General features: G+C 44.5%; 1 protein-coding gene across 1 annotated transcript in view; it reads right to left on the bottom strand.

Moving 5' to 3' along the window:
- The window catches only part of LOC123748492 (muscle M-line assembly protein unc-89), a 206445-nt gene that overhangs the window by 172896 nt on the left and 18245 nt on the right, over positions 1–15304 (bottom strand). Inside the window, 2 exon segments of the mRNA XM_069322532.1 lie at positions 12242–12522; positions 13623–13746. Coding sequence (XP_069178633.1) covers positions 12242–12522; positions 13623–13668 — 327 coding nt within the window. The 5' untranslated portion in view covers positions 13669–13746.

Here is a 15304-nt window from a genome sequence, read left to right on the forward strand (position 1 = left end):
GTGTGTGTTGTTGTATAGTGTGTTGTGTAGTGTGTGTGTTGTTGTGTAGTGTGTTGTGTAGTGTGTGTGTTGTTGTGTAGTGTGTGTGTTGTTGTGTAGTGTGTGTGTTGTTGTATAGTGTGTTGTGTAGTGTGTGTGTTGTTGTGTAGTGTGTTGTGTAGTGTGTGTGTTGTTGTGTAGTGTGTGTGTTGTTGTGTAGTGTGTGTGTTGTTGTGTAGTGTGTTGTGTAGTGTGTGTGTTGTTGTGTAGTGTGTGTGTTGTTGTATAGTGTGTTGTGTAGTGTGTGTGTTGTTGTGTAGTGTGTTGTGTAGTGTGTGTGTTGTTGTGTAGTGTGTGTGTTGTTGTGTAGTGTGTGTGTTGTTGTATAGTGTGTTGTGTAGTGTGTGTGTTGTTGTGTAGTGTGTTGTGTAGTGTGTGTGTTGTTGTGTAGTGTGTGTGTTGTTGTGTAGTGTGTTGTGTAGTGTGTGTGTTGTTGTGTAGTGTGTTGTGTAGTGTGTGTGTTGTTGTGTAGTGTGTGTGTTGTTGTATAGTGTGTTGTGTAGTGTGTGTGTTGTTGTGTAGTGTGTTGTGTAGTGTGTGTGTTGTTGTGTAGTGTGTGTGTTGTTGTGTAGTGTGTGTGTTGTTGTATAGTGTGTTGTGTAGTGTGTGTGTTGTTGTGTAGTGTGTTGTGTAGTGTGTGTGTTGTTGTGTAGTGTGTGTGTTGTTGTGTAGTGTGTGTGTTGTTGTATAGTGTGTTGTGTAGTGTGTGTGTTGTTGTGTAGTGTGTTGTGTAGTGTGTTGTGTAGTGTGTTGTGTAGTGTGTGTGTTGTTGTGTAGTGTGTGTGTTGTTGTGTAGTGTGTTGTGTAGTGTGTGTGTTGTTGTGTAGTGTGTTGTGTAGTGTGTTGTGTAGTGTGTTGTGTAGTGTGTTGTGTAGTGTGTTGTGTAGTGTGTTGTGTAGTGTGTTGTGTAGTGTGTTGTGTAGTGTGTTGTGTAGTGTGTTGTGTAGTGTGTTGTGTAGTGTGTGTGTTGTTGTGTAGTGTGTTGTGTAGTGTGTGTGTTGTTGTGTAGTGTGTTGTGTAGTGTGTGTGTTGTTGTGTAGTGTGTGTGTTGTTGTGTAGTGTGTGTGTTGTTGTATAGTGTGTTGTGTAGTGTGTGTGTTGTTGTGTAGTGTGTTGTGTAGTGTGTGTGTTGTTGTGTAGTGTGTAATTCTGTGCTGAATTGAGAGTGTTTAGTGTTTGTGGTGTAATTAATAATGGCGTAGTGAGTGAGCAATGGTGTCGTGGGGGGGGAGGGGGTGTAAGGTGAAATGTATGATGAAAATATTAGCCTTCACTCACACACGAACTCCAAACTTTACTTAACCAGCAACGCATGCACTCAGAGGGTGGGGGGGAGGGGGGGAGGGGGCAGGGGGGAGGGGGAAGGGATGTCACCAGAGGCACTGTGCCAACGTTGACCTATCATTAACGTAGGAAATGTAGATGTTTATCTCTCAGAATGTTCGGTAATGTGTTTATTGTTTGTGATGTGTGTATATGTATGTATCAACACGATGTACTGAACGGGGTGAGAATAACTTGAGCTGCCTCATCCCTCTGTGTGTATTTTACCTCAATAAACTTATTTCAATTTCAATTTCAATCATTAACATTAAAGTACTGCTCGTTCACCTGCGTGTAATATGACAGGTGTGTTAGCCACTTGGCAAATGTTTACACACAGTCACAACCCGCCAAACACACACCGAAACTACGACGTTGGTACAACGTTCGAACAAGTTTTAACACCTCCTAACCAGTTATAACAACCAATATAGCAAGTTGTAACAACGTTCTAATACGTCATAAACACGTTAAGCCAAGATGTAACAACTTTATTACAAGTTGTAACAAGCGGAAAATAGAGACAGTTTCGGTTTGTGTTTCCAGGGAAGGCTATGTAGCACCATGGTGGTGGTGGTTTGTGTTTCCAGGGATATCAACACTTCCTGGACACTTCTCCCACGTTCTCTCAATCGCCATTTTTGTCAACACACTTAAATTAAATTAGAATTTGCCCCGAGGGGCGAGTTTATTGGGCAGCGTCACTCATCCTGTGAGTGGACACACCGCCATAGTGACAGTATTGGGCAGCGTCACTCATCCTGTGAGTGGACACACCGCCATAGTGACAGTATTGGGCAGCGCCGCTCATCCTGTGAGTGGACACACCGCCATAGTGACAGTATTGGGCACCGTCACTCATCCTGTGAGTGGACACACCGCCATAGTGACAGTATTGGGCAGCGCCACTCATCCTGTGAGTGGACACACCGCCATAGTGACAGTATTGGGCAGCGCCACTCATCTTGTGAGTGGACACACCGCCATAGTGACAGTATTGGGCAGCGCCACTCATCCTGTGAGTGGACACACCGCCATAGTGACAGTATTGGGCAGCGCCACTCATCTTGTGAGTGGATACACCGCCGTAGCAGCATGTACAACACTCCCCAATAGGAAGAAAACCCGCACTCTAGCCCGTTCTCGCTCGCGTTCACACCTACGTATTTGAGAAGCTACATCTACGTTTATTAGTGAGAGGCGGAGTGACTGCTGTTGAGTACTGGGTGGATGGGTGAGAGGCGGTACGATATCTCATGCTAGCGTGGTGCGTCTGGCCGCGGTGACCCATAACACCAGCTTTGGTTTCAGTAATTGTTATCTTTTTGTGCCTTGTTGGGCTCTTGTTCTCCTCCTCGGCCATTGTGCACTAGTCACCTCTTTACTCCTGGCTTCTATTTTGAGTTGCATTTGGTGTTTGTTAAGTAGTTATATGGTCATGACTTTGTGACAGGTGTGTGTGTGTGTGCTTCGTGTGTGGCTCTGTGAGTGATGGTGTGTTGTGAGGTGTGTGTGAGGTGGGGTGCATGAGGTGTGAGTGTGTGTGTAAGATAAGGTGAAATGTGAGGTATGCTGTCAGACAAACACCGCACAAACCACTCACAATTCACTCACCAAACTCATGATCCCTGCCAATTGGGTTGTGGTGGTGTTCGTGTAATCTCTACTACTAATTGACGGCTCTGGCACTCAAGAATGTCTTTCTGGCGTCTTTATAACTCACATGTGTCTCTAGTTCCTCTATGTGCTCCTTCGTTCCGATCTGTTGTTGATTATTATGACTTGTATCTTCTTAATTCTTCTCCTTAACAACTACAAAGCCTGTTGACCAGACCACACACTAGAAGGTGAAGGGACGACGACGTTTCGGTCCGTCCTGGACCATTCTCAAGTCGACTGTGATTCACCGTCTAGTGTGTGGTCTGGTCAACATTCTTCAGCCACGTTATTGTGACTCATCGCCTCCAATTGCAAGGCCTAGATGTAGTACAGAATGATGTCATGCTAATCATCCTGGGTTGTCCTAGAACTGTCAGAATTGTTAACATGAGAAAGGAACTAAATTTACCTTTCATTTACGAGAGAATAGTTCTACTTAGTATTATGTTTTGCGCCAAAACTTTGAACAATAATGGTCCCTCAGCTCTATTCAAATTAAATTGAGATCCATTCTAAACAATTTTGACTTCACTCATTCCGCCGCAAAAAGTTCCTTACAGTGTGTGGCTCAGTTGTTGTGTCTATAATCTTCTGAAACTGAATGTGTGTCTTAATCCTGATAAAACTGTTCACTATATTCCCCCTTGGAAAGATGTGCAGGTCTCTTTATATTATACACCATCAGTGTAAAACAAATGTATAACACGGAAACTATGAGATGTATAACATTAGAAGCTATTGACAGTCATCTTCAAAATCTCAAACCGACTGAATCCTATGCCTTTACTGATGGCTCTGTGCGGTTAGGCACTGGTAGAACAGGTTGTGCATGTGCAGTGTATAAAGGGAATGAAATGATCATGTCTAGTACACAGAGATGGAACAACTGGGCAAGCACGACACAGACCGAGCTATTGGGTATTTATCTAGCCACTGAATACCTTAAGCTCAATGGTGGTGGAGTTATTTTCTGTGACTCTAAAAGTGCTCTGCAGTCCTTAAATAACCCATCACAATGTATGTCTGAAGTAGCTTGTAATATTAAATGGAATGTAATTTTTGCCAATGATAATAACTATTGTATAAAATTTGTGTGGATCCCATCCCATGTTGGAGTTGGAAAACATGACTTTGTAGATCGATTGGCCAATGAGGCTTGCAGGAAAGAAAACATTGATTATGACTTTGGACTATCTAATGCAATTATTAGAAACATACAAAAATAAATAAATTAATTCAGATTTAGAAGAACTAAGAAATGCCCAGAGACCTGAAAGCTGCAGTATTAAAAGTTATGACAAGTTTTGTAATAATAGGTATTTGTATGGTCAGCACAGTAACCGGACCAGGCAATGTGATGTAGTCATTGCTGTAATTCGCCTTGGCTATAGACACATCTGGCAGGTTAGTGAGGCTGAGCCACTACCAGAATACTCAGATTGTAAACTCTGTGATAAACCTTTAATGCATTCACTAGAACACTATATTGATGAATGTGAAACCGTAAAGGACTTTAGACCTCCTGGCCTCTTGTACCACCAACTGTGTAACTACGTCATTTACTCAGGTGTTCTGGACGACATCCTAACAATTTACCCAAAATTTGCTTGTCCATTTTAAAGCATGAAGAACAATTTTATTTATATTACTTCTAAACTGCATCTGTTATGACCCCATCCCTGCCCTTGTGTGGCAGTGCACAATTGAAAGTTGTATTTACATATTCGTACATTAAATCGTGTATACAGTCTAATGTAGTTGATTGTAACCGTGATATATATGTACTTCAGTTTAGACTTATTATCTTGTGTATGACCCTGTGTCCTGCGTGCCAGCCAATACCAGCATTATCCTCTCTTTAATAAGACCTTATTGAATTCCTCAGATTAGGCAAAATTGTAATTCATTTTTGTCAATAAAGATGTTAATAATAAAATAAATTCGTTCTGCTCTTTCTTGCCTTAAACAACGTTTCTCTTGCTACTGAGTCACTGTGTCATAACATTGTAATAATCATTAGAAAAGACAAATTATAAAGAAGATGAGGACAGCCGTGGGAGGAGGCGTGTGGGAGGAGGCGTGTGGGAGGAGGCGTGTGGGAGGAGGCGTGCCCGCGTCTGGTCCACAAGGATCAACAGGCTTCAACAAGGATTTATTAGGCTCCTTCTCCTCATCACCTCACAGATCCTTCATAAATGAGACGCCCATGCTCCTCACACCTTCACACACACACACACACACACACACACACACACACACACACACACACACACACACACACACACACACACACACACACACACACACACACACACACACACATACAACTTTGTAACAACCTCTGGTGGGACGCGAACAAGGGGACACAGGTGGAAGTTGAGTCCCCAAATGAGCCACAGAGACGTTAGAAAGAACTTTTTCAGTGTCAGAGTAGTTAGTAAATGGAATGCATTAGGCAGTGATATGGTGGAGGCTGACTCCATACACAGTTTCAAGTGTAGATATGATAGAGCCCAATAGGCTCAGGAATCTGTACACCAGTTGATTGACAGTTGAGAGGCGGGACCAAAGAGCCAAAGCTCAACCCCCGCAAGCACAACTAGGTGAGTACTCTCTCTCTCTCTCTCTCTCTGTCTCTCTCTCTCTCTCTCTCTCTCTCTCTCTCTCTCTCTCTCTCTCTCTCTCTCTCTCTCTCTCTCTCTCTCTCTCTCTCTGTCTCTCTCTCTCTCCCTATTCGAAATAAATTGCTGTAATGAAGACTGCTGGAGCAGCCTTAATACGACTCGAGCTGGAGCCAGTTAATCAGGAACGGTTATCTGATCGTCCCTTCACTAACAGCAACAACTTCTGTGCAACCAATCAGAAGGCATTTTTTGAGTTTCCTAGTAACAGCCGGCCAATCAGAAGGCATTTTTTGAGTTTCCTAGTAACAGCCGGCCAATCAGAAGGGGTAAGGTTATGATGCTAGATAACGATAACAGAAGAACAGGATATCAGACGCATGGTGTTGAAATTGCGAAGTCTGATAGCGAAAAAGATCTTGGGGGGTCATGATTAGTAAGAATATATATCCAAAAATCATTGCCAAAAATGTTCGAAATAAGGCAAATCGGACAAATGGGATTTATTTCCAGATATATTTACTAGATTTATTTCTAGTCTTTAGCTAGATCTTGTCCTCGTTAGACCCCCATTTACATTATGTAGTTCAGATTTACTCACCATAATACTTACCACCATTCAGTTAATGATTTGCGCCCAGTATATCCTGGCCGGGGAGGATTTACTGGGCGCAAATCCTTAACTGTAGCCTCTGTTTAACGCAACAGTAAAATGTGTACTTGGTTGTAACAACGATTCTTCGCGGCGGGGATCGTATTCCAGGGACCTGCCCGAAACGCTACGCGTACTAGTGGCTGTACAACCATGTAACAACTCTTGTATATATCTCACAAATGACCAGACCACACACTAGAATGTGAAGGAACGACGACGACGTTTCGGTCCGTCCTGGACCATTCTCAAGTCGATTGTCCATTCACAATCGACTTGAGAATGGTCCAGGACGGACCGAAACGTCGTCGTCCCTTCACCTTCTAGTGTGTGGTCTAGTCATCATACTTTAGCCACGTTATTGTGACTCATCGCCTGCTTACTCACCATACTATAGAATGGATAAAAAAGAATCATGACAAAATTAATCCCACAAATTAGAACTCTTTGATGGGGAGAGAGATATTGAAAAAAGCTTAATTGAGATTCTCCAGCAAGGTGTGGAGTTGGGATGACATGATTGGCGTGTGGAGATGGAGGGAAGGATAATAACAAGGGCGAGAGGGTTATCTTCTTGAGATGTTATCTTGAGATGATTTCGGGGCTTTAGAGTCCCCGCGGCCCGGTCCTCGACCAGGCCTCCACCCCCAGGAAGCAGCCCCTGACAGCCGACTAACACCCAGGTACCTATTTTACTGCTTGGTAACAGGGGCATAGGGTGAAAGAAACTCTGCCCATTGTTTCTCGCCGGCGCCTGGGATCGAACCCAGGACCACAGGATCACAAGTCCATCGTGCTGTCCGCTCGGCCGACCGGCACCCCGAGGGTAGAGAAACTTTCTACAGTGTCTTAGTGATTGAATTAAGGAGATGAAGGGAAGACCCACTACACACAGAAATCACAATAGCGTGATGCATCAATGAACAAATTGTTCATTGAACAAGTTAGGTACAGCTTCTGGGTTGAACTCTTTTGACCCATGTCGTAGCTCAGTCGATTATGGCAGCGTCTGGGATGATCTTGGACGTAGGTTCGAATCCTCGTCACGGCCCTTGTAGATTTGTTTGAAGACTCGTGTGTATATGTATTACGAATCAAATTTTCGGATATAACCTACATCCTTTATCAAGGGCTGTGTATACATTCTTCTGCTAAACACTGTATACAATACTTTATAGAAAGGATGTATGTTACATTCGAATATATTTAATACACATATATTGTGTATTATTGTGTATTACACATATATATTGGGGTCTTTCCTTCACCTTCATAGTGAATGTTAATAAGGAATTAAATATTAACACATAACAGAACACCAAACAAGGGATATAAATTAGATTAGCTTAGATTTAGCAAAGACCTGGGTAAATACTGGTTTGGTAACAGGGTTGTTGACTTATGGATTACCGGTAAAGTAGAAGACGCAACATCACTTCCCACCAACACACGACCAAACTACCACGTTGCTTCAATGTTCGCACACGTTGTAAACTTTCTAACGACTTTGTAACAACTTTGTAACAACTTTGTAACAACTTTCTAACGTCATAAAAGCTTTACAATAGGATGGCAGCAACTTCGTAACATGTTGTAACAAGGTAACAATAGGGACCGTTACGTTGTGTGTGTTTACAGGGAATTGATTGTTTCAAGCGTAGGTTAGACAGGTATATGAATGAGTTTGGGTGGATGTAAATAGGAGCTGTCATGTATGGGCTTATATAGGCCTATTGCAGTTTTGTTTATTATGTAAGGATGGGCTGTGGGGTGAGTGGGGGGGGCGGGGTGTTGACTGAGTAGGTGTGTAGGCAGGGGTGTGGGGGGGGAGGGTGTTGACTGACCAGGTGTATGAGGGGCCAGGTGTATGAGAGGGGCAGCGTTAACATTAATAATATCGTCTAACACAATTCTCTAACAGGTGTGTGACCCACGGGAGCGTGACGAAGCACGTCCTGAAGTAACATTTAATATCTTTAAGGAACGGCATAGAACAGGTATATATCGGTGATATGGAACCACTGGTTCTTAACACTACTACTTACTCGCTCCTCCAGGTGCAGCAAACAGCAGCAGAGAGGTCACTTGAGGGAAGGGCCGACACTGCCCATACGGAGGTCACTGTGTTTCACAATGACTCACATACAGTCAGGCTTTAATGTGAGCAGAACTATGCAACCCAACAACACTGAACACGGTCGAGGCTGTATGTCCTCTCACCACTACACAATCATGGCCTTAGAGGCAGGCATCCATCAGTCTCAGGAGACTATGGAGTTGCGCTCTGGTTGTCGGTCTGGAGTGGCCTCTCCAGGGCACAATGGGAGACGTTTACGACCGTAGTGCTATGGTTCTATTAAACAAAGTACCAGTGTTGATTCCTAGCTGACTAGCTACACCTTCTTTGCTTTCAATTTGCATGCAACTCTGGGTACTCAACAGTGCCTTATAGTTTCGGGGTGACGGAAACTATTCAGCACTGCAACTCACAATGTACTTCTATTCTCTGTTTCTTGATGCTTCCAAACCTTTCGACAAAGGTGAACGCAGAAAAGCATGTTCAGGCACCGCTAGACATCAATATATTCCTTATCAGGTATGCAAATTAGCTGTGAAATGGAGTAATGTCCTCTCAATATTTCTCAATAATAAAATGGTTGAAAAATAATGCTGATCTTAGTCCTATATTATTTGCTATCAATCGTGATTCACTATTGTAAGAGTTAAGATCCCGTCACATTAACACTACTAAGGTCAATGTTTTTTCTCCTATGTTAATGATCCACTACTACTCCCACCCGCCACAGATACTACGGAACCTTGGAAGAAATATGTGAAAGATATTGTACAGAACACAACCTTACACCCAATCCTGCCTAATACACCCAATCCTGCCTAATACACCCAATCCTGCCTAATACACCCAATCCTGCCTAATACACCCAATCCTGCCTAATACACCCAATCCTGCCTAATACACCCAATCCTGCCTAATACACCCAATCTTGCCTAATACACCCAATCCTGCCTAATATACCCAATCCTGCCTAATACACCCAATCTTGCCTAATACACCCAATCCTGCCTAATACACCCAATCCTGCCTAATACACCCAATCCTGCCTAATACACCCAATCCTGCCTAATACACCCAATCCTGCCTAATACACCCAATCCTGCTTAATGAGTTGTAGTTCCCTTTAACTCACAGGATTCTTTTCATACTGACCCCTGATTAAAATGACTCAGCATAGAGATTCCTGTAAAGTTGTGAAGAGGTCGTATCTTTTCCTCCAAGAGCCCAACTGCCAATTTTTCTGATGATATTAAAGATCTAAAGAACAAATGTCATTATGTCGTTACTGACGATAATTCCGGGTGAACGTTATTACAGAAGAGCGTTACAGAGGCTGCTGTAACGGGTGACTTACCAAGTCTTACCTTTGTGTTGTACTGATGCTGTATCCTGAATCATGCCACTTGAACCCCTCGAGATACACACACACACACACACACACACACACACACACACTAACAAACAGACATGCAATTCAAACGCTGCTAAGAAGACCAGGAAGTTAAAATAATAATAATAATAATTATAATAATAATAATAATAATTATAATAATAATAATAATAATAATAATAATAATAATACACAAAGAGTTATCACACTCACGTGATGCATCAATGAGGAAATCTGAAGGAGCCGTGATAAGGATTCGAACCTATGCGGGTGGGTGTCCCCAGGCACACGCCCTGGTCAACCAGGCCACAACATGGTCAAAAAGATTGCAACCTGGAACCAGATTCACGAACCAGTTCCGCAAGTACTTACGAACGTGCACATCTTTCCTCAATCTTTGACGGCTTTGGTTACATTTATTAAACAGTTTACAAGCATGAAAACTTGCCAATCAACTGTTGGTATTGTTATAAACAGCCTCCTGGTGCTTCCGAGCTCATTAACTGTCTAATAATTGTAAACAAAGCCGCCAAAGATTGAGAAAAGATGTACAGGTTCGTATGTGCTTGCGTAACTGCTTCGTGAATCTGGCCCTAGGTTCGTAAGTGCTTGCGTAACTACTTCGTGAATCTGGCCCCCTGGTGTTCTACTGAACATACAAGGGTTTTCCTGTCTCTGTCGTCCTGCAATGTTCCATCTCTGACGCTCCTCTTTCACTACACTAGTGTCGATCTAGTGTTTGTGTCTTGAAAGAGGAGTGTCAGAGGTAGAACAGTCCTGGATGACAGAGCCAGAGTTCATGGTGGGGAAATTGTGTGAAAATCCTGGTCCGGGTTCAGTAGAATTGCAGGTTGCAATCCTTTGACCCTGTCGTGACCTGGTTGACTATGGCGTGTACCTGGGAACTCCCACCTCATAAGTTCGAACCTTCATCACGGCTCCCACAGTCTTTCTCAATAATAATAATAATAATAACATTAGCAGTGAGAAAATCAATAGAGCCATACAGAGGATTCGAACCAGCAACCTAGGTACTCCCAAGTGCACTCCTTGAACCACTGAACCCCAATATACCAAAAGCAGCCCCGTCCTCATAATTAAAGGCAAAAGTCCATTCCATCCACCCGCCAAACCCCCCTCAGCTGTTTATGAATAAAAAACGGTATACACACGACTCACAACTGCTGACGTTCGAACACTTCCGGAACAAGTGCTTCACTGACGACTATTGTCCGAACCACAACGCTGTAAGTGCTTCACCCACGCACTACACATACAAATAATTGCCAACAGAAATACCTAACCAATCTTAGTGTAAGTCTATCTTTTCACAAACGTTTAATATTCATTATATTCCATAAAATATGGGTTTTGCTTGCACAGAAAATCGAAATTTCAAAGTACGTGTTTGAGGTCGACCCGAGTCTGGACGAGTCTGGGCGAGTCTGGGCGAGTCTGGGCGAGCCTGGGCGAGTCTGGACGAGTCTGGACGAGTCTGGGCGAGTCTGGACGAGCCTGGACGAGCCTGGACGAGTCTGGCCGAGCCTGGCCGAGCCTGGCCGAGCCTGGACGAGTCTGGGCGAGCCTGGACGAGTCTGGGCGAGTCTGGCCGAGTCTGGACGAGTCTGGGCGAGTCTGGGCGAGTCTGGACGAGTCTGGACGAGTCTGGACGAGTCTGGGCGAGTCTGGGCGAGTCTGGGCGAGTCTGGACGAGTCTGGACGAGTCTGGGCGAGTCTGGGCGAGTCTGGACGAGTCTGGCCGAGCCTGGACGAGTCTGGGCGAGTCTGGACGAGCCTGGACGAGTCTGGACATGCCTGGACGAGCCTGGGCGAGCCTGGGCGAGCCTGGGCGAGCCTGGCCGAGCCTGGACGAGCCTGGATGAGTCTGGACGAGTCTGGGCGAGTCTGGCCGAGCCTGGACGAGTCTGGCCGAGCCTGGCCGAGCCTGGCCGAGCCTGGACGAGCCTGGACGAGCCTGGGCGAGCCTGGGCGAGCCTGGACGAGCCTGGGCGAATCTGGACGAGCCTGGGCGAGTCTGGGCGAGCCTGGACGAGCCTAGCCGAGCCTGGACGAGCCTGGACGAGTCTGGGCGAGTCTGGACGAGCCTAGCCTGCCGATACGATATCAACCCATTTATATGGGGGGTTTTATATTCATTTTTTCGCGCCTCTTGTCTTTATATCAGAGGTTATAGACATGGTGTGACTTACGTGTAACTCTCCTTGTGCCGTCAGTGGAATTCATGCACTTGTCTTAACTCCTTAAAGGCAGGAATGAGAGTGCTAGCCATTAATGCAGCTGTATAAATCCCCGCGAGAAATCAAGTGTGTTTAACACACCTGCAGCCTCTGGAAATGAGGTCTGGCATGCAAGCACTTCCTACTATTCCAGCCACGGCTTCAAATTCCAAATCTAGAATGCGGTGCACTTACCTTCGCTCCCATTTCCCAGAGTTCGGCGTTCCCGTTCCGCGTACTTACCCCAATTCCAGCCGCCAAAACGGCAGTTTGGACAGCTGTGGCGGCGACGCCGGACAGTTCGGGCGCCGATCCTCCGGCCATCAACGTGGCCTGCTGCTCCAGTTCGGCGATTTCCTCGGGAGTCATGTCGTCGTAGATGGCGATGGTCCCCGTCGCCGTCTTGATGCGCGCCTTGACATCCGACGTCTTCCGCCAGGCGATTGAAGATTGGGTCTTGGTTTCGATGAGCGGGTCGGGATTGGTGCGGGTCATGAGGGTCGAGCCCAGCTTGGCCAGGAACCCTGGAGGAGGAGGAGGATCCAGATGGCTCTTTAAGACGGTTCGTCATTGCACACTCAGAATACTTGGAGGGGGAAAATGTTGACTTTTAAGTAACTCGATTTGGGTTCTTAAGATTGAGCCCAGCCTGGTCAAGAACAAGGGAGCTTAAAGAATATGTTATACTCGGATAATTACTCCAGGTTATGATTGAAATGTTATAGAGTTATGTAACAACATTAGAGAACATTTATTTTTTTATCTGCAACGTAATTTATTAAGAGTTCTTGAAGACTTGTTTGACTGAGTTCGAGAACGTGACCAATAAATAAAAATATTTTTAAAACATTTACAAAATTAGAATTTCTGTTATTATTAAGAATTTTGAGCATTGGGATCATCCCGAACGTAGGTTCGAACCCTCATCGCGACCCTTGTGGATCTGAGCTAGTAACAATACAGAGCTACAGGCCCTAGTAAGAAATGTGATTTTGCACTTACTTTCTTACTAAATATTTTCCTCCTAGATTAATAACTTACAAATATTTATGTCTAGGAAAAAACCAGAAGCCAATCTAGACGAGCCTAAACAAGCAGTGTCACCTACAAAACGCAAGAGAAATATGCTAGAAAAGACAAGTGAAGACAATTAGAATGAAGAAAGAGTAGTGCAGTTTGGAGGAAAAGAATATTTACCCTGGGAAACTAAGACAATATTAAATTGTATAGCCCTTCCAAAGGATACCTGATCAACCAGGCTGTGATTCACACATCAGGGCTGCGAGCAGCCGCGTCCAACAGCCTGGTTGACCAGTCCAGCAACCAGGAGGCTGGACTGGTCGACGACCGGGCCGCGGGGGACGCTAAGCCCCGGAAACACTCCAAGGAATAGTGTTTCACACACTGAGATCACAATAACGTGATGCATCAAATGAACAAATAAGTTCAGTAGAACTTCGGTTTCAACTCTTTTACCTCAGTCGTAGCTCAGTCGATTAAGGCAGTGTCTGGGATGCTCCCGGACGCAGGTTCGAATCCTCGTCACGGGCCCTTGTGGATTTGTTCGAATAGTGTTTGTCTAGAAGGAGGAGGAGGAGAAGCACACTCAAGATGAAGTGTTTACCTTCGTTCTTCATGACGGCTTTGTTGGACACGTATTTGTGCGACATTCTGGCGGTGGTTCGCGGGTCTCCCCTGACACGTGATCAAAACATCCGGGGTCTTGTAGAACAACGGCCCTCGCTGATCTGTAAACAATAACACAGATCAGCTGATGCATGGTGATTGGTCTGTGAACATAACTCAGATGATATTGGTAGACATAAACAATAACACAGATCAGCTGATATTGCCACATGTAAACAATAACAAAAATCAGCTGATGGTGATGGGATAGTCAAGGGTCTCCTTTTCTGGGGCTTGAACGAGGCTTTTCAGTTTGCCATGAACGAGGGGATGTCTCTCATTTGAAGCAAAACTATATCTGTCTTCTTCGGATCCTAACAAGGTCTTTCGGTTGGCCCAGAAAGTTCTCTTTTTTTATCTTGTTTATCTAAATAAGATTTCTCTCATTCGGGTCATAACTAGGTCTCTAGTACGGGTCTCTGGGGCCAGATTCACGAAAGCACTTACGAACCTGTACATCTTTTCTCAATCTTTGGCGGCTTTGTTTACAATTATTAAACAGTTAATGAGCTCCGAAGCACCAGGAGGCTGTTTATAACAATAACAACAGTTGAATGGCAAGTTTTCATGCTTGTAAACTGTTTAATAAATGTAACCAAAGCCGTCGAAGATTGAGGAAAAATGTACACGTTCGTAAGTGCTTGCGTAAGTGCTTTCGTGAATCTGGCTCCTGAACGAAGTAGCTGCCTCAACCCGGCCTCTTACAAATTAAGTCGCTTTTCGCACGTATGCGCTACGGCCAAATATGGACGTAATTCAAAATGGAAATTTAAAGTTAAATTTTGTACTTTTGTCCTCCCCTCAAAACAGCAAGTTAAGGATCCTCTGGCAGGTTAGGAGGACAGGAAGTTCTCCTAAGGTTTCAAAACGTCATGAAAACAGTTAAATTGAAAGTTTCCTCTCCTAACCTCACATCCTAAGTCAGAGGACCCAAAACAGAAAACGGGAATATTACGTCACTTTCGTGAGCCGATTTCTTTTTGAATTGCGTTTATTTTTAGCCTGAGTGCACATCTGAGCGAAAAAGCGACGTTATATTAGGAGGAAGAGTTGTTCAGTTGCCAGAGCTACGTCTCTTATTTGGATTATAATATTGATCAATACAACTGTTGCTGCTGGCAGGAAGAGTTGATATTCCTTAAATTGAATAACTGAATAACTTTCTGTTGAAACGTAGCTTCAGCATGCAACAGCAGTTTCATAACCATAACTTATAAATTAACATTAATAAGTTAATGGGTTACCTTGAGGTTACCTTGAGATGATTTCGGGGCTTTAGTGTCCCCGCGGCCCGGTCCTCGACCAGGCCTCCACCCCCAGGAAGCAGCCCGTGACAGCTGACTAACACCCAGGTACCTATTTTACTGCTAGGTAACAGGGGCATAGGGTGAAAGAAACTCTGCCCATTGTTTCTCGCCGGCGCCTGGGATCGAACCCAGGACCACAGGATCACAAGTCCCGCGTGCTGTCCGCTCGGCCGACCGGCTCCCTAAGTTACGTTTTCGTAACGTTACGTTACGTTACGAAAACGTAACTCACCTAAGGGTGAGTTACGTTTTCTGTAAAATAAAAAAAATCTGCAAAATTTTGAAGGGAAACTGATAAGAATGAAAAAATATA

The sequence above is a fragment of the Procambarus clarkii genome, chromosome 11 (genome assembly GCF_040958095.1).
Source record: "Procambarus clarkii isolate CNS0578487 chromosome 11, FALCON_Pclarkii_2.0, whole genome shotgun sequence".
Lineage (NCBI taxonomy): Eukaryota > Metazoa > Arthropoda > Malacostraca > Decapoda > Cambaridae > Procambarus > Procambarus clarkii.